Here is a 24810-nt window from a genome sequence, read left to right as displayed (position 1 = left end):
CCTACTTTTTCATGTAGCATGGGAATTTTTTCTACCATCGTCATTATCATCATTATGGTTATACCATAGTTTATTTGACTAATCTCCCATTGTTGGAAATGCAAGGCCGATTTCAGGTTTCTTTTTTTTTTTTTTCCTGTTATAATTTGCTAAACATCTTGGTATGCAGAGCTTGGTCCACATTTTAAATTTATTAACATAGATTTCCAGAAGTAGAATTATGAGGTAACACATTTTAAGGGTGCTTTTTAATAACCATTTCATCTAAATTGTCAAATTTATTGTCAGTATGCTGATACTCATAACATTTCCTAAATATTCTTTTAGTGTCTGTGAGAGTTCTAGTAACATCCCTCTTTCATTCTTAATATTGGCAATTTGTATATTCTCTCCTTTTTCCTAATCAATCTGGGTAGAGCTTTAAAAATTTTACTGATCTTTTCAAAAAACCTGGTTTCGTTTTCATGCCCCTTCCCCATTTTCCTGCTTTCTATTTCATTGATTTCTGCTCCTATCTTTATTATTCTCTTCCTTTACTTTATTTAGGTTTGTTGTTTTTTTTTTAGTTTCAAGCTTGGATTATCGATTATCAACTTTTCTTCTTTTGAAATATACACATTTAATGTTATAATCTTCTCTCCAAGCACTATCTTAACTGAGTCCCAGACATTCTGATAAATTGTACTTTTATTTTTATACACTTAAAATATTTTCTAATTTTCCTTTTGAACCCCCAATGGGTTATTTAAAAATATGTTGTTTATTTTCCATCTAGGAATCGTCCAGATATCTGTTATTGATTTCTAGCTTCATTCCATTGTAGTTAGATGACATACTTTGCATAATTTCAATCATCTTAAATTTACTGAGATTTGTTTTATTGCCCAGAATACAGTCTATTTTGGAGAATGTTAGATGTGCACTTGAAAATTACATGTAATCAGCTGTTGTTACGTGGAGTATCCTATAAATGTCAGTTAGGTCTAGTTGGCTGATAGTGTTGCTCAAGCTTTCTATATCTTTACTGATTTTCTGCCTACTGTTTTATCAATTACTGAGAGAGGGATGTTGAAATCTTCAGCTATAAGTATAGATTTGTCTATTTTTTCTTTATGATTCTATCAAGTTTTGCTTCATATATTTTGACACTCTGTTAATAGGTACATACAATTTAGGACTGTTATCCTTTCCCTTTAAAACTGTTGACTTTTTCAAACCACTCATATGCCTGTTTTTCATGTATAGAAATGAGGAAGCTTAACTCTAATTCAGCTTTATGTTGCAATATTTTATAGGTCTTCAAAAGACTATCAGACTCCCTCATATTACCTTGAAACGTAACTAATGAAATGAACTGTAAAAGAATACCCCCAAAGAAAAATATCTCACAATCCCTTTGAACAGTCAACATACTAGAATTTGGAAAAACCAACCAACCAACCAACCCTCAATTTTCTCCAATTTTATATTGATATTTAATTTGTGGAATTTCTATACAACTAAATTTTACAAGGTAATCTTAAAATGAATGTTTCTTTTGAATTCTTACCCATCTTTCAATCAAATACTTAAATATTTAATGGAAGTACAGGTTAAAAAAGGAAGATTCTTTGCAATTTTGGGAATCCTAGCTTTTGCTTTTTACCAATTCTTATATCCTTAGCACAAGGACCTATTTTTATTGCTGTCTTAAGTCTCAACAAGCTAGTTAGCCAGAATTCCCTGCAAAAATTCCACTGGGTGAAGGGACTTGCATTTTCTAATATTTTCCCTGGGTTTCTTCCACTTCTCTTTCATAACCCACATTGTAATTGGTTTCTTAAAAGCTGTTCCAACCTGACTAAATCTCTTTGCTAAACTGATCTCTAATGATTAATATTTAATGACGCCCACCAAGTATTTTTCTCTCAGGAATATTTTAAGTTCAAAGTTTAGAAGACAGATGATACATGTGATTTTTTTTTTAATTTTAATTTATCTAACCCTTCCCCTGGAGAGAAGGAAAAAAAACACTGATGTGTTTCTGAATCTGTGGCAGCAATGTTTTCCTGAATTTGTCTCTTGCCTAACAACTTAGTGTACCTCCATCTCTTCCCCACTCTTAATTCCCAATTCTCCATCAGTGCTCGAAAAAGCTTAACCTCTTCTTCAGTAAATTTTATTCCTATTTGAAAGTTCACCCTGGCAGATAGTTTGCTTAAGGCCTGTCTTCCCTATCTCGATCTGCATGGATTCAATTTTAGCTTTTAACCTCAATGAGGGTGAGGCTTTCCTTGTCTCAATCCTTCTACCTACCCATCCAAATAGTCCAGAATTTAGCACAGCACCATTTGCAGTAAGGAACCCAAAAATGGTCATATATGCTCATTTCTTGGCCAAAGTGAAGAAATTAAAGTTTGCTATGGTTGAAGCTGGGAAATAGGAGACTGCCACTCTCACATTCCAGTTTCTTCATGTTGAAAAATGAGGTTGCTGGAGCAGATCATGTCTAAGTCTTCTGGGCACTAACATTTGATGATTCTAATCTGTCTGAACAGAACCACTGAAGAACCAGTACTCTATGCAAATGATCTTTACCAGAGGAAATGCAACAATACCAAAAACCCAAAGCCACACCTGTCCACATGAAGGGACTCACGAAAATAATGTGCCAGATCAGGCTATTTGATTAATTTACCTTTATCCAATTGATATTTTATTATATATAATTTAATATTCCTAGTGACTCACTAATGAAAAAGATTGTAATTGTTTTTTTTTAACATACTTTAGATTTGGACCTATATGGCTTTCATCCATTTTCAGAAATCAAATCTACTCACAGTGGATAAAAATTTGCCATAAATAAGGATACTCAAGAGGATGTGCCACTAACTTGGGAATCAAAGGAAGAAATCAAAGATGTTTTAATCATGGTGCTTCATTGGAATCAGTGCTTCTTCTCTTAAGGTGACCGTTGTAAAGGAAACAATGCTTATTTGGATAAATATGTTATGAGATTTTTAATTAAGACTAATAAGACATTTAATCAATATTCCTTATATTTTTAGCCTCTAGAATTTTTAGCGACTAAAAGTGTTACCTTTACAGGTGAATTTCTCTACAATCTTTCCTAATGTCCTTGTTTAGTAAATTATAGGTAAGGTGAAAGTATGGTGCTTATCAAGGGAACTAAGTTTGGTAGAGGGCAGGCTCTAGTAGGTTAAAAAATTAAAATGCTCATCTAAGTATCTGTGTTGATTCCTAAATAAGCACCTTTGACTCACTGCTATTTTCAAATTTTATAACAAAGAAAAATTCCAATTCATTTGGCAATCTTTTGTTTAGAGCTAGATGAAATCAACTAGTTAAATATTATAGCTGGCAAGTTAGTATTGATCACTTCAAAAGAATAAAAATCTCTTTAGGCTTCTGCATGATTTGTTTGCCTACAAAGTTTCAGATGTGTCATCTAAGCATTACTGGAAAAACAGCATTTAAATTTTTTGTGAGAATTCCAGAAAAGCTGAAGCTAGGGGGAAAAAAAACCTATTCACCAATTTAGCACGTGTAGTATGCTCACTGTGTATTCTGGAGTTAAAGATGAGGCACAGTGTCCTCAAAAGTCATATAATCCAGTAGGGCAGCATTTCCCAAATTTCAGTCATCACCTATAGTTATACTTAGTATTTTTTTATGTTAGCTTAAAGATTAGCCTTGCACCCTAAATCGCTATATAGGAGAGGCTTAAAGGATGGGAGACTGGTTGGGGATAGGGGAAGCCTGCAGTTGTATTTGCACAGCAGTTTATATATGATTTCTCATCTAAGCATGGAGAGAGGTGATTATAAATGAGATACCTGGAGTATTATGGGGTTAAAGCTCCTCAAATTCTCCCATGGTTGCTGCTATTGTTTCTAAGCGACATCTGTAAAATTACCTCAATAACAATACACTGGTGATAGATTTTAAGAGTTATTAAATGAACATCACCTCTAATCTTGAATTGCACCAGGAATTATGCATAGCATGCAGCAGCTACTACTGGAGAAGATTTAAGCTATGTACAGAAATAGCTGACCTAAGAGAGGAAGTGCTAACAGCCATTAACTGCCATGAGCAAAGTATAAACAAATCATGGAGAGATTCAAGGAGGGAGAAACAGCTTCCAGGAGCAAAGCATGTACTTATATCATACAAATGCTTACACTGAACAAATATGACAAAGGGCTTTGGCTGCAGTTTCTGTCTGCAGAAACTGTGCCGAAAACCATTGTCAACACTTCCTCACCTACCCCATCTTATCCTGCAAAACATCTGCTTCTTTAAAAAGACATTACGTACTAAGTCTTCAACTAGAAATTGAAAATTACAATTTTCCTTTCAGGAGGAGGAATAAAGGGGAGGAAAAAAACATACCTTCTGTGATTTTACTATAAAATCCCCTGCTAATTAAAACTGTATATTTAGTATGGGTAGAGAGCAAAAAAGGGCGGGCAGCAAATGGGGATTTTTTTGGACAAAACCATGCTCCTCTGTGAATTCAGATTAGGAATGCTATGTTGACTTTTGAACATTCTGTTCTATTTGAAACAGCTGGGACAGCAAGGAAGACTGTATGTTTTACAGAAACCCAATTTGATGAAAGAGAGGCCATGAAAGGCTTCTGGTGTCCACACGGAGAGAAAATGTCGTGTCAGATTCAGCTTTGAATTGCATTCTAAACAAACTTTTAGAGCAGGCTTTGTCCAGTTAACTTGGTCAGCTCAGTACAATATTATATTATGCTCTCAGAAACTGTGGACATTGATCCTACCGAAAATTTTGAAAGCTTTATAGAAATCTAATTTTTTTTTTTTTTTTTTTTTTTTTAGTTTTAATTTAAATCCCAGTTAGTCAGCATACAGTGTAACGTTGGTTTCAGGCGTACAATCCAGTGGTTCAACACCTCCATACATCACCCGGTGTGCATCCTGACAAGCGCCCTCCTTAATCCCCATCAGCTACTTAACCCATCTGCTCTCCATAGAAGTAAACAGCAGGAGGCTGCTGTAGCCTAGACAGAGAGTACCTGGCTTGTCTACTTCCTGCTCACCGCTCTCTCCACCACCAGTGTGGTTATGCTGCATGTCTCACTGCTTTCTTACAACAGCAACAAAATGAGAGAAGCCAGTTGCCAATCTGGTTCTGATGTGCCAACAGTTCCTTGTCTGTCAAGAGTCATGCAGTCAGGGTTCTACAACCATAATGTTAATAGTGATCCTCTTCCAAACCACTGTGCATAAAACTCCCCTGTGCCTTGTCATCATAAGCCTCTTTTCAAAAGCCTTTGTAGCTGTCACATGCTCTACGTGCATTAGCTCATTTAATCCTCGCAGCAACCCTGACAGGTTGGCCCCGTTATTTGTCCCCTTTTACCATTGAAGGTTATAGAGCAAATAAATGGTGGAGCAATTAAATGGTGGAGGTAGTGTGTTGACTACCTTTTCTCTGAACACCTACAGCAATTTATTGAGGCCTCCTCCATTACAGGATTTAGCCCTTTGTCTCTTGCACTACAGTTTGTGTGAAGGCTTTAAATCCCTAAGGGTTGGTAATGACTTTTCTTCTTCTGCCATTCTCTCCAGCTGCGCCCCTGCCCCGCAGAGTGCTTGTATGTTATAGAAACTCAAATGTTTGTTGGATGTTGTATTTAAACAACAACAAACACCAGTGTCCTGCAATTAGAATGGAAGCTCCAAAGAGGCAGGGGGCTTCATCTGTTTTGTTCACTGATGAGTCGCATGCACCTAGTAAGTTCCTGGCACATAAGGGACACTGAGGGAATATATGTTGAATGCATGGGTAAGTATGAGGACTTTCCAAAGAGCGGGGGAAGTAATCATTTGATCGGTAAATCAAGAAGAGGACATACTGTATACATGCACACAGGAAGAAAGACGAGGTTGGTAATTTCTCCTTTCTTGAGACCAGGGGTTGGCAAACATAGTCTTTCGAGGGCCAGATCGTACACATAGTAGGCTTTTTGAGCCATCTACTCTCTGCCATACCTACTCGACTCTGCTGCTGAGTGTGAAAGCAGCCACAGACGATATGTGAATAAATGTGTGGCTGAACTTCAATAAAATTTTATTTACAAAAGCAGTCAGCAGGCAGGATTTGCCTCATGGGAGGCAGTGTGTTGACTCCCGCTCTAACACAATGGGGCAAGAATTAATCTCTTCCGTAAGACAAATAGGTAACCACTCCCTCCAGGAAGACCATGCCTTTGGCATCTTTATATGTCCTGCATCCTCACCTCATTTAGGTAGTACAGGGCGTTGTGGTGTAGTAGCAGCTCAGTATGTTTGTCGAATTAAACTGAATCCTATAGTAACTGATTTCCTGGAACCGCAGTTGTCAGGAGAACCAACAAATTCAAGTCACTGCAATGTGCCTTTTCTTTGAAGTCTCCTAGCAGAATATGTGGGCAGTTAATAGCTGTGGAAATAATAGCATATAAAACTAGGGCAGCACCTTCTCTCTTGACAGAGGACCAATGCCTCTTACTTGAAGCATATCCTTCAGGATGTCAACAATTAACCGGAGGTAGCTCTTCTGATTATCCATGAAGCCAAGAAACGATTAACAACTGTCTCACTGCCCATCTGAGCTCTTGCTTCTTTTGAAACATTTTCAGTGAATTATTTTCATAAAAGGCATAGTACCTACAACTGGCCAAAATATGCTCCCACATTTTCTTCCCCAAAATATGATCTTCTCATGGGTGCTGAGTTAGATTATGCATTATTTTGGGCCAGACATCTGTTACAAATGGTGAGAGTCTACTTATTCATTACTGAAATGGATCAATGTTTTACAATGTTTAAGTAATATTAATGTAAGAACAAATGTCATCATAAAATGTGCTTTGCGGCCTTTTCTTATACTTGGACTACCTACTTGCAAAATTTTGCTAAGTGTTGGCCTCACTTACAAACCAGGCCTGATTTCTTCTTCAGCTGCAAATGTAATTTTAAAGAGAACTCCAACAAGATTACTTGCTGAACATGTTAAACATTCATAGCTTTGCCATATGCTGTTATGGAAATTACACTGATTTAAAGCAATTTGGGTATCACTAGATAGTACTGACTCACCTGATACCCAATCTATCTGTAGTGAGAAATAATGTTTTAAAGGTGTCATTTGCGTCTAGACCTCTGTTGAACTAAGAGGCCCATACTGTGTTTATGTATTTTTGGAGACAACGGATTTTCACATATTAAAAATATGGTCCAACATTTGGTGATTTCTAGAAAAATTCAGGTATAGGAGGCCCAAATTTACACTATTATAGCTTAGCAGTCAAGGATATAGATTACCGAAGCCAGGCAGATTTAGGTCTTAAACTTGGCTCCACCATTTAATTGCTCTATAACCTTCAATGGTAAAAGAGGATAAATAACGGTGCCAACCTGCCAGGGTTGCTGCGAGGATTAAATGAACTAATGCTTGTAAAGCATGTGACAGCTACAAACAGAGCACCTTCACGTGGTTGGCTCAAAATGAGTCGGTAGTATTATTAGCTATTGCTGCCTAACCCTCCTACTTCTGTTGAAGGTTAGCAGCATCCCGTGTAAGTGGTGGAGAAATGCTTGAGTGTATGGGACCTGATGAGGCTGTTGGAAGATGATTTAGTGAAATTAGGATCCGCTATACAAGACAACAAGGTCACTGTTATAGTCAATAATCCCCAATGATAAAAAAAACAAAGGGAAAAAGGCACAAAGTCACAGGACACCCTTTGCACAATTAGAGCATCAATAATGTGGCATAACTGTGTTGTTTTTACTTGGGATGGGAAAGTGGAGAGCTCATTTTAAGCATGCTAGGGAAGGACTTATGGACATGAACACTGTCTTTAGATCCACTGAGCATTCTATCCAATTACATTCAAAGGACGGAAGAAGCTTCTTAGAAATAATTACATTTGGCTGTAATAAGTGAATATATACAGTGTAATGAATATTCATACATATTGAGGTCTGTGAGAATATAAAAAAGACAGAAGAACCTTTACCTTTTTTTTTTTTTTCGCCCCTAACTTGACTTGGGAGTAAACATTTGAATATAGATGGATTCTCTCTACGTCAGTGTTCTGAATGGGGAGACAGTTTTGCTCTCTAGGGGATGTTTGGCAAGTGTCTGGAGACATGTTTTGATGCCATAACTTGTGATGGAGGGTGCCACTCGCATCTGGTGAGTAGAATCTAGGGATGCTGCTAAATGTTCTATAATGCGTAAGACAGCCTCCACAACAAAGAATTATCTGGTCCAAATGTTAATGCCAAGGCTGAGAAACGCTGCTCTAAGCTAATAACTGTTCAGGACCAAATGGGTTTAAAATCATCCACACCCCAGGTGGATCTTGGGGAGACTCTAGAGAATGGTAGGCTTTTTTGTCAATATGGTCAACTCTTTCAAGTCTCCTGTGTTGATTCCACACTAATGAACCATAAGCTGAAGTAGTTGTATGGAGTTCACATCTTCAGGAAAAGAATGATTATAAATGCCAAGATTAGAGTTTACAAAGTACTACGTGTTACTTGACCTTCTGGAGACTTCAGCACTGAGAGTAGCTGGACTTACTACACACAGAGGTGGGCATCCACCTGTGCTGAGCCTCTGACCAACCAAGAGACCAGGGGTCTCCTGGTACATGATTTCTTAAGCAACATCAATGCCAAGAGACAAACAACATGTTAAGCAACAATGGCATAAAATTAAAGATAGCTCCCAAGTAAAAAGTTATAGGTATAAACCTCTGGAAATTTTATTCTCTACTCCCACAGAACTGAAAATTAAGGAATATCTTTTCTTTTATAAGCACCCTTACATTAACCCTGCAGGGGCAGCTTAGAAGGCTGTAGCCACAAACATGGATAATGCTCAAAGACTGAAAATGTATAAAAAGGACATTACTTTTAAGCCTCTGACTCTGTACTTGGTGTCATCTTGGTGCTGCTGAAGAGACTCTCCGTGAACTCTGTATTTAGAATATCTCCCATCAATTCTCTCAGAAAAACTGTGGGAATCCTGAAAAAACAAAAACAAACAAAAAAAAAACAATGTCAAAACCAGTAGATGAAAGGAAAATCAGTACTTGAAATAAGAATTAGAAAGTATTGGGGCGCCTGGGTGTCTCAGTCGTTAAGCGTCTGCCTTTGGCTCAGGTCATGATCCCATGGTCCTGGGATCGAACCCCGCATTGGGCTCCCTGATCAGTGGGGAGTCTGCTTCTCCCTCTCCCACTCCCCCTGCTTGTGTTCCCTTTCTTGCTGTGTCTCTCTCTGTCAAATAAATAAATAAAATTAAAAAAAAAAAGAATTAGAAAGTATTGATAATTATAGGTGTTTAGAAAGATCTCGGGGAACCATAGGTCACCAAGGAGAAAGAAGGAAATGGTTGCTCTGGATGCTACCTTAAAAATAAAAACAGGGTTACAGTTTGGTTATTTGCATTCTTTTCACAACTAGTTCTTATGCAGTCTGAAATGACTGACACTTTTAGCTGAAGGGAAACAGGTTCAAGTAACAGTGAGTTGTCCAAAGATGGTCATTAATGACACCACGTCACTTTCGAATGCTGCGTACTCTCTCTTGGAGTAGTGCCTGACATTAAAATAGTCTGTGTTTAAAAAAAAAATGTTACTGTGGCACCTGGGTGGCTCAGTTGGTTAAGCATCCGACTCTTGGTTTCAGCTCAGGTCATGATCTTTTGGTCATGGGATCGAGCCCCGTGTGGGGCAGGCTCTGTGCTCAGTGTGGTCTGCTCCAGATTCTCTCTCTCCCTCTCCCTCTGCCCCTCCTCCTCTTGCACATGCACGCTCTCTCTCCCTCAAATAAAATCTTAAAAAAAAAATGTTACCTTTAAAACTAAAGTCCTCTTTCATCATTAATTCTTAAACAACATTCTACCCTGTTAACCAATACATCACGTAGATTTTTAAACTGAAGGATACTTCATCTGCTCTCAAAAGCACAGAGATTCAGGTAGTAAAGAAATTAAGAAAAAAATGTCATTCATTCATTCATTCATTCTTTCCCCCCTCTCTCCTTCCCTTCTTCCCTTCCTCCATTTTTTGGGGAGAGGATGGAATGTAGCAGTCATGATACCCAGTTATTTAGACATTTCTATTATGAATTAGGGAGAAATTAGAATAAAATGAGAGCAACTGATCTGCATATGTAAGAAAAATTATCTGTGGGATTTAGTTCCCCAAATAGTCCCAAGAAACTTATTGAGTGTTCAAGCTGGAAGGGGTATTAGAATTCCAAAATTCTCATTTTTATATATAAAAAGTTATAGCCCAGTGGAAGTTAAGAATGATTTGCCCAAGACTAGGCAATTTGTGACAGATTTGGCTTGGAGCCCAAAGCTATTTCCTTTCTACCATACCAAATATGTAAGGTTTAAATGTGGAATTGTAGAGTTGAACAACTTCTTTCAAAATAAGGTTAAAAAAATGAGAGGGCCTATGACCTGTTTAAAGAAAAAAGGCAAGACTACCTAAAAGGATGAGATTTGTACTTACTATAGCTTATACTTACTTAGTCAGAGACTATAGTATTATCAAGAAATATACATGTGAAATATATCTTCACAGAGATGCTAGTAATACCAGTGTGAGTACGAGCCATAGAGATAACATTGCTCAAGCCCCTCATTCTACAGATGAGGAAATACCAAAGATATTAAATAATTTTGTCTGGTACATGAGCTCGGATCAGAGCTTACATCTTTGGGCTCTTGTTGACAGCATCTTGATTTTTAGAAAGTTTTAGGGGCTTGAAAAACATGAGCTACATCTCATAATCCAAAGGCTTCATGCATTTTTATTTAAGGCCATGTTTAGTTGTTTTCACTAAGTTGACTAAACAAGCTCTTTTTAATCATAGAGGGGACTTTAAAGTACATAGAGAGTGGGTTTCAAGCTAGAGGCAGTTAAGGCAAAGAAAATGGGCTTTGTAGTTAAACATGGAACTAGATCCCAGTTCCAATCACTTTATGTACTCCAAGCTTCTGTTTCTTTGGCTGTAAGACGGGGGGAAATAATGCCCATGTGTAGGGTGTCTCTGAGGATTTGAAAATAAGTGTAATATAGGTTAGAATGTAGCTACTGCCTGCTGCATAGTATGTGCGTATATAAGCTAGACTTGTAGATAATCACTAGCCCATAGGATAAAAAAGATAAAACATTTTGGTAATAGTAGAGAACTTTTAAATTGTACTTGTGAATATTCTGTTCAGTGTAGACCCCTGGAGAAAAAGGGAGCTGTCACTGGAGGTTAAATGTTTTCTTTTTTATGCTGGTATATGATAGACATCTGTTTTTCACTGGCAAATGCCACCTGTTTCCAACACCTTCTCTTGTCTGCCCTTCCTTCCCTTAGATGACTTCTGTTAGCTACAGAGAAAAAAGTGGAAGGGATATGGGTGTAACATATTGCCTGCTATCCACACTGGGTAATAGGAGGGTGAGTCAAAATTACATCTCCTTGGACACTGGTTTCATAATCCTTTGATAGGGATTTAGACTGCAAATATATAATCAAATCATGAGAAAGAATCGAAACTTTAGCAAAACGTACTAGAAACACTTCGTTTGTTTTATTTGTGACAGCCTAGATTTCTGGATGTGTCAGTTCAACCTTGGATCCTGTTCAATAATGTTTAGTTACTGAACTATCAAAATATGCTTAATGAAATGTGACTTTAAGATAGCATAGATCTTTTTTTTTTTTTTAAAGATTTTATTTATTTATTTGAGAGAGAGAGAATGAGAGACAGAGAGCATGAGAAGGAGGAAGGTCAGAGGGAGAAGCAGACTCCCTGCTGAGCAGGGAGCCCGATGCGGGACTCGATCCCGGGACTCCAGGATCATGACCTGAGCCGAAGGCAGTCGCTTAACCAACTGAGCCACCCAGGCGCCCAAGATAGCATAGATCTTGAGAGCCACATCCTATCAGTGTATCTGATCATCAATATGGCATGATCAGGCTGTACTTCCTACTCATTAGATTCTCAAGTAATACGTTAGATTTAAACAAAACCTAAATGTAACATGTTATATTTTAAAGCCAATGTGAAATAAGAGGTTAATGGTTTTCAAAGAATACTCTCACCATTGCTAGCTTCAGCCACATGGGGCCAAGGTATTGTAAATCACTACAATTGTCCATTATATATGCTTCCCTAAAGGGATATGTAAGGTATTCTCTGGCCTGAACCTTGTCTGGCAGGACTGGTGGCAGAATTATTTATTTTGCATGTCTCCTCTGTGAGAACTTCAAGAAGTTCCAGTAGGTAAGTCCACACATGTAATTAATTTCCTTGAAAATGAAATGATTTGTGGTTAGAGTTCTATCAATAAATGGCATGGGATATAAAATCTAAAACTCTGTGGATTTGAATTCAAAGATCATAGTATAGAGATAACCTGTATACTATCATATCTCTAAAACAAAGAGTACTCTGAAAATTTGTAGTTAAAGAAGATAGTCCATAAATTAAAACTGCTTGTCAAAAAAGTTATCTATTGTCAATGTAAAGTGTAACCTCTTTTAAATCTTAGGTGTTTCTCAATTAAAGTTAAAGCTTTAGGAAGCCAAATGATCTTCTAGTGTGAGGGTAAAAGTCTCTATTTTCCTCTATTGTGGTAATATATAAGTTCCAGTATTTTCAATTCTGACTTAATGAATGTCAATAAACTCTGAAAAGATGGAGTATTAAGAGTCCCCAATGTTTTTTGGTCTTTACTCCCTCCCTACAATCTTTTTGCACATCAGGAAGATGTCACATGTTCTCACTCAGATAAGAATACTGAAAGAGACAAGCCAACTTTTTCTCACTCTGAAGTCTTTGAAATCTTCTAGTAAGCTCAGTTTCTCAGGCACAGACTCCAGATGGTCCAAGGCCACTCGGGTACTCTGAAAAAGAAAACATAAGGAAACCAAACATTATAAAAAATTGATCAATACTCTCAGAATCCAAGTACTAAAACTCACTTGTACCATGGTTAGAAGCAATTCAAGCAATAGATTTAGAGAGTCAAATAAGAACAGATATAATCGTATTTCTGAGATAAATACATCTTTTTAAGTCAGGAGAATTATTTCCTTTCACAGAGTATATGAGATGCATTTGCAAAACTGACTCAGATATAAAAACTCTTCCTGGATAATTACTTTCAACTGATATGCTATGAAACTTTCTATAAAGCATTTCATACAATATTAATTTATAAAAACCTGCTTCAGCGAACATCAGAAATAAAGCACAAAATAATATTGAGAAACAGATGAATTTGCAGTTACTTCACTATGGAGCATATTAGAGATCCTCACATGTTGCCATTATACAGAAGAAAAAAGTTCTCCACAATTATTTTAGTTAAAAAAGAAGAAGAGGTTCTCATAAAACTTGGGAGAAACATCTGAAATTAAGTATTTGCAACAGGGACACAAAATCCCATTGATTATAAATCAAAAACTTAGTTTTTAATTAGCTGGCCACTGATTTACACCCACCAATACGAACATTAAGAGGGAATTATCTAAACATTATTTTAAAGGCAATATGAACTAAGAAGTGGTAGAATAACCTTGAGAGCAGAGACTATATCATAGGCATCTCTGCATTCTTAGTCCTGTCACAAGACCAGCACATCTCTGTATTCTTAGTCAACAGATATTAAATTTAAAATGAATTGCAATTATTCAATGAAATAAACCACAAACCCTGGGGCTGGTGCACGGGAAGAAAGTGAAGTGCCTTGTGAGAACCAGGACGTAAGTTTGCACAGTGTTGTTGAGAAGTGAGTGGCCGCCCAATATTCCATGTGCTGCTTCCCCTACATCTCCCACGTGAGTGGTTCCAAACAACACACTATATAAGTGCAAGTGACATGTCTCACTTATGAGCTGAGTCAGTAAAGAGCTTATGTGCTCCTGCTTCCATCTCAGCCCCTGCCATGAGGACCTTGGAGGCCACGTGCTTCAGATGGCAGAGCTCCGAGAGAGCTACTGACCATATTGGACTTCATGTGAGTGAGACATCAACTTCTACTGTGTTAAGCCATGAGATTTCAGGGTTTGCTAGTTATTTAATAACACAAATGCCTTAATTATTAAAAATAATGCCTGAGAAGGACATAAATTGTAGGTTAGTCAGGTGGTCAATTGGTTCTTTTTTTGGTGGGAGGAGACTCCAAATTATGAGTATATGAGGATTTTTTTCCTCAGAGGGAGTTCAGTCTTTCTGGAACCAGAAAGGGTTAGGAACTGGTGTTACCACCATTTGGTATATCCACTTACATTTAATCTTCCTATTTTAAATCCTCTATCTCACCCTAGTGCTGTTGTCTGCCTTCACTTCCAATCTAGAGCTTCTCCAGAACATACACGTATGCCTCTGCAGGGTTTGTGTTGGGGTAGGGATAGAGACAGAGAGTTGAGGGTCTAACTCCTCCTTGCAGACATTTTCGATATACTAATTTCCACCCTCCCCTTCTGTAGTATAGTAAATGGTACATCCGATTCAAAAGCCTCCCTAAAATTCTGCAGGGTGAATATTTGCTTTTCGTTGGTATCCCCTTGATAGGCGCTTGCATTTTACCTTCTCTGTTTTGAGTTATTTTACCATTTTTCTTTCAGTATTCTCCAACTTGGGAGTTATACATGTCTTCTAGTTGTCAGTACATAATCAGTGTTTCTCTTTGTTCATATTCTTATTTTTCTAATGTGATTTTTGAGAGAGCAGAAACACCCTAAGTTCGCCATTTTGAAACGAAGTCATATGTGCTGTTTCTTCAAGTTCATAAAATCTTCCTTTTCCAGTTCCATTTAAAGGATTTAGTATTTTCTTCCTTTTGCTTAACATTTATATGCTTGTTAGGATTTTTTTTTTTTTTTTTTTTTGCCCCATGTGCTCACTTAAATGCCCATGCATTCTAAATGGCTTCATTTAATTTTTTCATGTGTTGGGAAGATTCATCAGAATGACATGTTTCTTAATATAGGCCCCAACATGTAGGTTTAGGAGAGCAAGTAATTTTAGCCACCATATGTGCTATATGCTTTTTAATAGTAAAATTAATAGATTTCCTCAAAAATTATATTGGCCCTTTAACAATAAAATACAAATCCACACCATGGTGATTTTAAAACAAACTTTTTTTGCATCAGAAAAAAAATCTTCATAAACAATGATTCCAATAGATTTGTAGTTTGGAAACTTTATTTCCCTTTTGTTAATCCTGTAAATTTTCTCATTCAGAAGTGACCCTCTGAACTAGGGAGAAGTATGTTAAACTCATTTTGTTCTTAAAATAAGCACATGATTTCTTTCCCTACTGTAAAATTCAGCGTGTTATGCAAATATTTTTGTTTAAAATTTTCAACCAACCAGGTGATTGCATGAAGAAATTTTTTCTTGCATATTTTCACATACTAGTTTATTTTGACTATTTGATAGTTTTTGGATGCATATTCAAAATGGCTATATATTTTTTTTGAGTGAACCTTAAAAAACTCCTTGGCTCCTACTTTCTTAAGTACAGTTATTTTTCTACTCTCCTCCCCTATCCCCTACATCTCCATTAATATCTTTAAACTTTTTCATCATCTATTTCAGTTGTGGCTTACTTTATATTCCTTTTATGTGTTGTTTCTAAGTATCTTCCTCAATATCTGAAATAGTTTCTAGTACACATGCCTTTCCCTACATCCTTACAGTTTTGTCAATCAGGTAACATCAAATATATATCTAAATATAACAGAAAGGTCCACAGGACAGAGATGACACAGTTCTTGTTCTTTAGAAGCTTTTAAATTATGGGGGCGGGGAGGGGGAGAAATTTGCATATGCAATAGATGTAAGAATTATACAAAGAAAAAATTCACTGCATTTATTTTTTAAAAATTACATATACAGATGCTGAGATTTTTAAGGCATCTGAAACAATAAGATATGAAATAATGAAGACAATGAGTCCAGGCCTGCAGGCATCTCACATCTCATAATTTCAAGATTAAGTGATATCTGGGGCGGTATATTTATTTTCTGACTGCCGTCTCTCTCTGCATGCGAGTGTGCTTAAAACCATCACTTCGGCATATAGACTCAAGAGTACGCATATTCACATTCAAACATTTTTTTTTTCTTTTAATAACGTGAGATTGTCTGAGATTCTATGATTAGAGTATGGTCACATTACATGTCACTTCAAGTTCACTTTTCCCCAAAAACTAACAGTGCTAGAAAAACAGAAACATTAGCAGATGAATAATCTAAATAAGGAACCTGTTGGTTTTTAGATGCCGTAAGGACCTATATAGCATGTTAGTTCCTAGGGCAAAATACCTCACGCAGAGTCAGGGAAACTTTTTAATTTTTAAGTGGTTAATTATTTCTGCCTTACACAGTCTAATGCTTTAAAAGGCAAGGACAAATCCCTACTACTAGAATTAAGGAAATAATTTCTCCAGTTTATTCAGTAATGGCACCAGCAAATGACAGGTGCTTAACCTGTCTTTAATTTTCTTAGGTCAATTTTCTAGAAGAATTAATGAGACATTCACAAAAGGGTTTAAAGACGATTTCTCTTTTGAAAATATTTTAAGATACTAAATTTCATATCAAAATTGAAAACAAAAAAAAATTCACAATTAAGAATCCATTTAATAAAGGACCAATACTTTGTGTAGAATACTTGGTTTATCTCAGGAGCTGAACTTCCCCTGAGCTAAGAGCAGTGGCAAAGCAAATGATCAATTACTCCTAATTCTGTTTAGTAGCATGATGAAGGACTGAACCATAAAAATGTAACTCAATTTTGAATATACTTCTTAATCCTCACACCACTGTATGGTGCAGATACTATTGTTATTCCCATTATACAGATGAAGCAACTGAGAACCAAAGTGTAACTAACCTCGTCAGTCATGCAGTGGCAAATCTGGGATACAAATCCAAGCAGTTAGAATGCAGAAATGGCAGTGTTCTTAGTATAGAAATACTTTCATGGTAAATCCCCAGAAGCTGTAACATTGCTCGATGTAAATTCCTAATCCCTCTCTAGCTATCAACTTTTGGCATCTAGAACTTTGGAGATATGTCCCTGATGGGCTTATTTATGGAAGAGAAGTTTCGAGACACTTGAAAGGAAGGAAGAGGTTCATCTGGCTGAAGAGTCCGTGCTCAAGATCATGCATCCAAGCACATGCAAGCACAGGAGGGCTCAGGATTTTCTTTCTTTTGACTTGAGGAAGTTAGGTATGAGATTCAGTTTTATGATACTCACTAACACACCCTTGTCTTTCTTTGTAACATTTTGCAATAGTATAGCACACTATCTGGCCACAAGAGGTGCTTCAGTAAATGTTGGCTGTAAAGACAAAGGCAGAGTTACCACTCTCTGATCGACCCACCGGTTCTTGGCTTCTTTATTAAAAACTGAGAAGCGAAAGTTTGCAGTTTCATTTATTTTCTCTAGACTAAGGCAAGATCAAGTGGTAGAAACAACAGTGAAATTCAGAAATCGTGTCCATTCGGTTCTGTGGCATTTGCACCTACAGGCAGGTTTAGCTATCAATCTGTCCAAGAGCGCAAAGAATAAGCTGGCAATTTTACCATTCCCAAATCTTCAACACACATCAAACTGCCATGTAGTTGAGCAGTTTGTACTAGTCAACGGTATATTTTTCCTTAGTTGTTCCTTTGTTTCAGACTACAGGGAAATTGAGTAATGAATGTAGTATGACAACATAAATAGCAGCAATTAGGAACTAGAAAGGGGCTTTACTGCAGTTGTTCGTTTCCTGTCTCCTGTAGAGAAAGCTTAAAGAAACAGATTTAAACGTGGGTATACTTTGGTAAATATCCTTCTCTTTGTAAAAATGCACGTGTTTATTTTCTTCGGAACATATAACAACTACCATTTTCTGAGAATGCTATTGCAATCATACATTTTGAGGTTTAGATGATAAAAAAATTAAAGGAGATGCTATATTTTTATTTTAAAAATAAGTGTGTGCATTTTTGGCACTATACAGATGTTAAATAAACAAGGTTATGAAGCAGTTTATTTGGGTTCAAAAATGCAATTCTATTTCATTTGGAAAGAGATCCACTGCAAAACTTTCTTGACAAATGGCTGAAAGGTGGTAAGAAGACCTGAGTAAACAAATTTCAAGGGGAGGAAGGGTGAAATCATAAAAAGGATAGACTGTCTGTCTTTTTACTTGTGGGGATTCTATCCAGCACAGCTGTATCAGCTTCATCGGGCCCTCTTTTCATCCAAACTGTATCAGGCACTCATTGAAACCAAACGGAACAGTCGCAGAGAATAGGCCAGCAAGTCATTTCGTGGATGTACATCCTTCAAAGGGCCTTAGTGCTTTGAGTTGTGTGGATTTCTCAGAATACCAGAAGAGTCCTCTATTTTTAGATTGTGTACTTTAAGAGAGTTCTAAAAATCAGACACCCACTTAGATACAAGTGTTTATGTGTATCTTGGAGTAAGAGGGTAAATAAGGCTTGTTACATATAAACACCAGTTCATGTGGCAATATGACACCAGTGACTATATTTGAGCTAAAATCTAGAAGAATTTTTGTCAACAACAAATTCTATGACTTCATATAACACCATTCTAGTCACAAGTAGTGGAAGAGCTCCTTTAAAAAGCACACCCATCTATAAAATTTGAGAACAGGTGGCATATCTTCATTGAAAAACTTGAATAAAGAAGGCTTTCTAGATCTTTTCCAACTCTCATTCCCAATAATATTTTTTAAGTGCACTATATGAAACTTACAGAATTTGCTATTCCAGAGTACTGCTTTTTTTTTTAGACATGACCAAATTATAAGTCATAGTCAACCCATGATCTTATTTTAGATTAATTGGGGGAGTTTTTTGAATAATACGAAGAATGAGTTGAAGGGAAGACAGAAGGAATAAACAAACATATCTCTTCCCCTTGAGATTTTTTTTTTTTAAAGATTTTATTTATTTATTTGACAGAGAGAGAGACACAGCGAGAGAGGGAACACAAGCAGGGGGAGTGCGAGAGGGAGAAGCAGGCTTCCCGCGGAGCAGGGAGCCCGATGCGGGGCTCCATCCCAGGACCTGGAATCATGACCTGAGCTGAAGGCAGACGCTTAACGACTGAGCCACCCAGGCGCCCCTCCCCTTGAGATTATTGAGATTCCCTTTCCATCTTTTTCTTGCCACTCCCTGATGTGAGGGAAGAATCACATATGAAGACAAGTGAAGACTAGTTTAATGTTCTCTGTATGCCCTTACCACTGGTCTAAAGGCAGGAGGGTCTTGAGATCCACTATCTGATTTCTGTGACATCACTTTATTTCTTAAAATTGAAAATAAAAATTATTCCCAAGGCAAAGAATTTTAAGAATATTTGCCTCCAAGATGTGACTGCATGTTAACCAGGGGTAAACAGTATATGCAAAGACTTCCTGAAAGAGATGGAGTTTAGCCATTTCTGCTACGGTGGCAGGTAAAGAGACCATGCTTCTGATTTATTGGTCCCAGACACATGCTTCACGCCGGCAGATGAACAGTGGTGAGGTGGAAGGCAGGCTGAACCGGAAATCGGCATACCTGATTTGTGGATATGCATAGTTCCAGTAATGTTATTTGTGTTCTGTAGTTTGGGGAACATCCAATTTGCAATTTTATTTGCAAAATGGGGATAAACAGTGATGGTCTTTATTATCTCATACCCACAGGGCAGCTGTTATTATTAAGTAAGAGAGTGAATCTGAAAGCGCAGTGAAAGTTGTCAAATACTTTGCAAGCAGCAGGTATTTTAAAAAGGCTGATCCTGTGACGTACTGTCAACTCTGGTAATTCTCAAATGCAGAAGAGGAGGTCAGTGACACTCTAAAATTAACAGCTAATAAAAATTTGTCACAGAGTTTGATGCAGAAACAAGGCAAACTTAATTAAAACTATATCCAATATTTAGAAATACATTTGCTGTTCTATAGACATTATCCAAAAGACAAAAGTAATAGGAGTTTAATGGCACATAAATACTTTTATACATACTGTGCCCTCAGTGGAGAAGGTTCCCTCCTGTTTCCTTATCTGGTTAAAACTTTTCCCCCCAACATTACGAGCATTTTCAAGCATATTGGAAATCTGAAAGAAATTTACAGAGATCACCCATATACTCACCATCTAGATTCTATTATTAACATTTCATTATATTTGTTTTATCACATTAATCCATCTATCTATCCCTATGTGTATCCATGAACCCAACTTATTTTTTGGATGCCTTACAAAGTAAATTATATACATTAGTACACTTTCCCCTATAGACTTCAGCATGCATATCATTAGCTCCACTTGGATTTTTAATTTTTAAATGTAAAATTTATGTTCAATGAAATATACAAATCTTAAGTAAACTGGTTAAATTTTATTATCTTTTATCACTTCCTTAGGGAACGCTCCCCTGCCTTCACTGATCCCATCAAACAAGCTCTCCACTGTGCCCTGAGCCTTTCCTTTGCAACACTTACCAGAATATTTATTTGTGTGATTATTTGATTAATGGTCATGTTGATGCTGGGAAATAAGCATCACAAGGGTAGGACATATCTGTCTTCACTCGCCACCGTACCTCCAGCACTCTACCCCGTACCTCCATAGAGGTGGTATTCAATAACTACTCCCTGAATGAATGAATGAATGAATGAATGAATGAATGGGTCTTATTCAGGGATGGAAAGGTTCCCATTCATTTATTCAATCTGCAAACATTTAGTGAATGCCTCCTCTATATCGGACACTGTTCTAGAGTTAGCTGAGGGAGCACACAACAAGATGAGGCCAAAGATGCCTCTGGGGCAAGATCTTAAGAGGGCCTTTTTGGCCACAGTAAAGTTTTTTATATTTAATTCTGAGTGAGATCAAAGGTCTTCAGAGGACTTTGAGCAGAGGAGGGATATGCTCTTATTTACAGCCCAAAGTAAAACCTCTGATGTTGTTTTCAGATCTCTAGTCCCTCACCCCCACGCAGGAGAACTCCTGGAGTCTGGGGAACTGAGAGAAGGAAAGACCGGCATCTCATTCCCAGGTTAGAGTCCTGCTGAGCAGCAGAAACTCTGAGACCCACCTCATGGGCACCATCCAGGTGGAGCTCCATGAAAAATATACTGAGAGAATATACCATATCCCTAGATAGTGACTGGTGCCATATCAAGAGCCCTTGATTTACCCAAAAACATACTTTCTGACTGTAAGCATCTGAAAATGTCCTTAAATGTCCACCAAATGGTTTCTCTAATAACGTTAGATTATTTACATTAATCAGATAACATTTTTATTGTGGTAGTCTTCTGAGGTGAGGCAGCAAGACACAGTGGAAAAAAAATCATTGATTAGAAACCAGGAGATACAAGGTTCTATCTCCGCTTTGCCATAACCAGTTGCATGAACCGGGAAAATTATTTAACCCATGGGCTTCAGTTTCCCAATCAGGAAAATGGAAAAGTAGAATCTAAAAATCTCTAAGAGACCTTCTGGCTGTAGCTTTAATCACTGTGGCTTTAACTTCTTTTCCACAGTAAGTTGGGTGTCTGATTTTTAAGCTTAAGAGGTTGGAAAGAATGTGAAAAATGGTTTTATAAAGAGAAAGTAAAATAAGGAGAAAATCACATATGGGATTTTAGGAGTTAATACATACCCAAGCATACTTGTGGGGTGGAAAAACCTTCACTGCTTTATAGCAGAACGCAAAGTTAATGATTACATAAGAAAAACAGGAAGAAAGGCATTTTGGCCTTCTTGGCTGTTTGCCCCATCAAAAAACTCCAGATATTTACCATTTTGTATTTTTAGAACAGATACTTCCAAAAGCAGGCAAAGAATTGCTTTTCATTTTTTTTTCACTTTATAACTGCCCTTAAATATATATATATATTTTCCCTTCATCTAAATACTGCTAATCAGGTTCCAGTTCTATTATCATGAATGTTACTCCATACTTCTGCTTCTGTCCAATCATGACTTTGCACATGAAGCCCTTCTGTCTGAATGTTCTCCACACACTGCTTAAATTAGCTCACGGATTCTCCTCCAAGACTTGGCTTGGTCTCTACCTTCTCTAACATGGCAGTTAAAAGTGTGGGCTCTTGAGCTGGTCAGGCCTGACCTGAAATCCTGGTTTAGTCACCTGCTAGCTATGTGTCTCTAGGGAAGTTCCCGGATCCCTCTGCACTGGAACTCAGTATCCCCATTTATAAATAGGAATGATAATAATACCCACAGTGTAGAATTATTGTAAGGACCAAATATACTGGTGCATGTAAAGTATTTAGAGCAGGGAGGGACACTAGTAAGCACTCAGTAAGCACTAGCTATTGTTAAAACGGTAATCCTAGTTATTATTCTGTGAAAGGCTCCCCTAAAGTCTGGGTTAGGTGCCTATCCTCAGTGCTTCTTATGCACACATGTCTCCTGTCCTGTGTCTGATCATTTCCTAACTGTGTGCTTGCTTGTCCCTTTTAGTAGACAGCAAATGCCTTAATGGCAGGACTGTATTTTTCCCTATATTTCTAGTGCTAAGTACCTAGCATCACACACAATAGATTTTAGTTTTATGGGGGGAAAAAAAACCTCTCCTCAACACAAAGATCAATAAAGGCACAATTAGAACTCAGAAATGTTGTGGAAAGAAAAATACACTACAGATTATCTTTTAAAGGTAGAATTGAAAAGGCAACTTTTTGAGGTAGAGAATGTTTCTAAACAGACTAAAAATTAAAGGAATAACAACAAAAAACAGAACTGGAAGAAAAATGAGGGACTGTAAAGTTGAGTTAAAAGGTGTAGACAAGAGTTAGAGACAGGAAGATGAGAAATAAGATCTTCTTGTGGACCTGCGAAGCTGGAGCAGGAAGCTTGGGATGGGGAGAGCACCCTCTTCCTGTGGACGAACTGGCAGGGGGCTAAGCCACACCAGGCTGTGATGGGGACACCCGACCCAGGGCAGATACTGAGAAATGCTAATCATTTCCCTGAATACTGCAAAGCCCTAGTCCCAAGGCCTCAAGACACGCTAATGCGGGCAATCACGGTTGTCTCTTCTGTATTTAACATGGAACAGAGGGTCCTGACGTAGAACACTGATAAGGAATGATAATTGTTCTGGTTGATGTAGGGTCCAGGCTAATTTACTTAAAAGCACCTTCGTGAGGTGAATATAATTAATCTTCGCTGTTTTCAAAATAAAGGGCTATTTTCTTTTTAAGAGATGTCCTGGGTTTTCAAAGAGAATGACAAAACAAATTAATCATTCTCTATTACTCCACACACAGCACTTGGATTTTGAAAGAGCATGTGAACAGTTAATCCCCTATATGGATGAGTTTCTGGTGACAGGCAGATCAGATCTAAATAGAAATCAGGCAAGGTATTTTATTTTTATCATTGTGGCTTTGAGACTTAATTCAAAAATAACCGAGATCAATCCTGCCTATACTTTTAAAGTTTGCTTTCATAATTAATCCTTTTTTCAACACTTAGAAACACTCTTTTGGATCTTGTATAAAGCATTCCCCTGGCCGACTGCTGCCAAAGCAGACAGAAGCAGAGACTATCTAGAATATTTTAAAACCATTGAAAATTCAACTGAACTATCTTGTAAGGAATCCCAACTGCCAGGCCATACTTAGTTCAAAGTACCAATAATTTGACATTAGAGCAATGCATTTTGGCAGACAGCTTACCTAAACAACTAATGTTAAAGGTGAACTTTAAGTATGTTTGAGATGCTCTGTTAAGCTATGTCTTGAACAGAGGGCAAGAGGGCATAGGTGGAGTATATGTGAGCAAAAGTACGTATTTTTAACTAAAAACAATCCATTTCTAAATTTTCTGCCATTGGCTGAGAAAGATGGACTACCAAAGCCAGTGGGCATAAAACAGCTGACAATAGGATTTGGTGAGCAAATTCCTCTGACATTTGCCACAATCAATTGTTTTCCTGAAATTTAAATTGCTAGAAAAAAAATTTTTTTTCCCCCAAATGAAAGCCATGCATTTATTTAACTGGACAATAATGAAGCTTTGTGGCCTTGTGGTTAGTGTGAAAAGGAGTTGGTCTTGCCAAAACAATTTGAAATTTTGAACTTAGGCTCCCTCTCCCCACACTTCATTTTAATATACTCAACTAAAAGGAACAAGTTCTGTAGCCTCTACTGGACACATTTAAAAAAACAAAAAAAAACAGAAGTGGCCAAAACCATATGACTTTGGACATTTAAAGTATGCTATGAAAACTCTAGAGAACATGCAAGACTCTGGAAATTGTGCAGCATTTTACAGCATTTACTATACAGAAAGTAGATGAAACATCAATCTTCCCTTTATGCAACAAGAATTACTAAGCACTTACTATGTGCAAATCAAACTATATAACATCACTACATCAGACTTCATTCTGCTAAAGCTGCCCAGATTTAGTTCAAGCATATTCTTTTGGTTCCTGAATGAAAATAAGTTAATAGGGCAATAGAGAGAAATATGTATACTGATTGCACTGTAATGTTTCATTAACTGACTTTTTTCACCATTAAACTGGGAAATTTTAAGTATAGTGACTATACCTTACTGTTCTTTGGATCTATGGTGTTAATACATAACAGCTACTCGATAAATACTTCTTGAAGGTGGTGCTATAGTTGCTTCTCAGCCATCGGGAACTATACACATGCAATATTTTTAAAATATGCTAATGTAAAAGATAATTTA

At 37.2% G+C, this 24810-nt stretch overlaps 1 protein-coding gene and 1 long non-coding RNA gene across 7 annotated transcripts in view; one reads left to right on the top strand and one right to left on the bottom strand.

Annotated features, from left to right (window-relative positions):
- The window catches only part of CEP128 (centrosomal protein 128), a 394017-nt gene that overhangs the window by 11737 nt on the left and 357470 nt on the right, over positions 1-24810 (bottom strand). The window contains exons 25-27 of the mRNA XM_034993083.1: positions 20098-20190; positions 12873-12950; positions 8944-9057 (exon numbers count right to left, since the gene is read on the bottom strand). Of these exons, the coding sequence (XP_034848974.1) occupies positions 8944-9057; positions 12873-12950; positions 20098-20190 (285 nt within the window). The remainder of the gene's footprint in view (positions 1-8943; positions 9058-12872; positions 12951-20097; positions 20191-24810) is intronic.
- Positions 1-24810, top strand: part of LOC118002571 — a 76249-nt gene that overhangs the window by 35992 nt on the left and 15447 nt on the right. For all 6 annotated transcript variants that reach the window (XR_004677067.1, XR_004677064.1, XR_004677068.1 and 3 more), the window contains one exon: positions 2773-2949. This is a non-coding gene — a long non-coding RNA (uncharacterized LOC118002571). The remainder of the gene's footprint in view (positions 1-2772; positions 2950-24810) is intronic.

The sequence above is a fragment of the Mirounga leonina genome, unplaced genomic scaffold (genome assembly GCF_011800145.1).
Source record: "Mirounga leonina isolate KUSES-001 unplaced genomic scaffold, KU_Mleo_1.0 Mir_82, whole genome shotgun sequence".
Taxonomy (NCBI): Eukaryota; Metazoa; Chordata; class Mammalia; order Carnivora; family Phocidae; genus Mirounga; species Mirounga leonina.
This window is presented reverse-complemented; position numbering and strand designations above follow the sequence as displayed.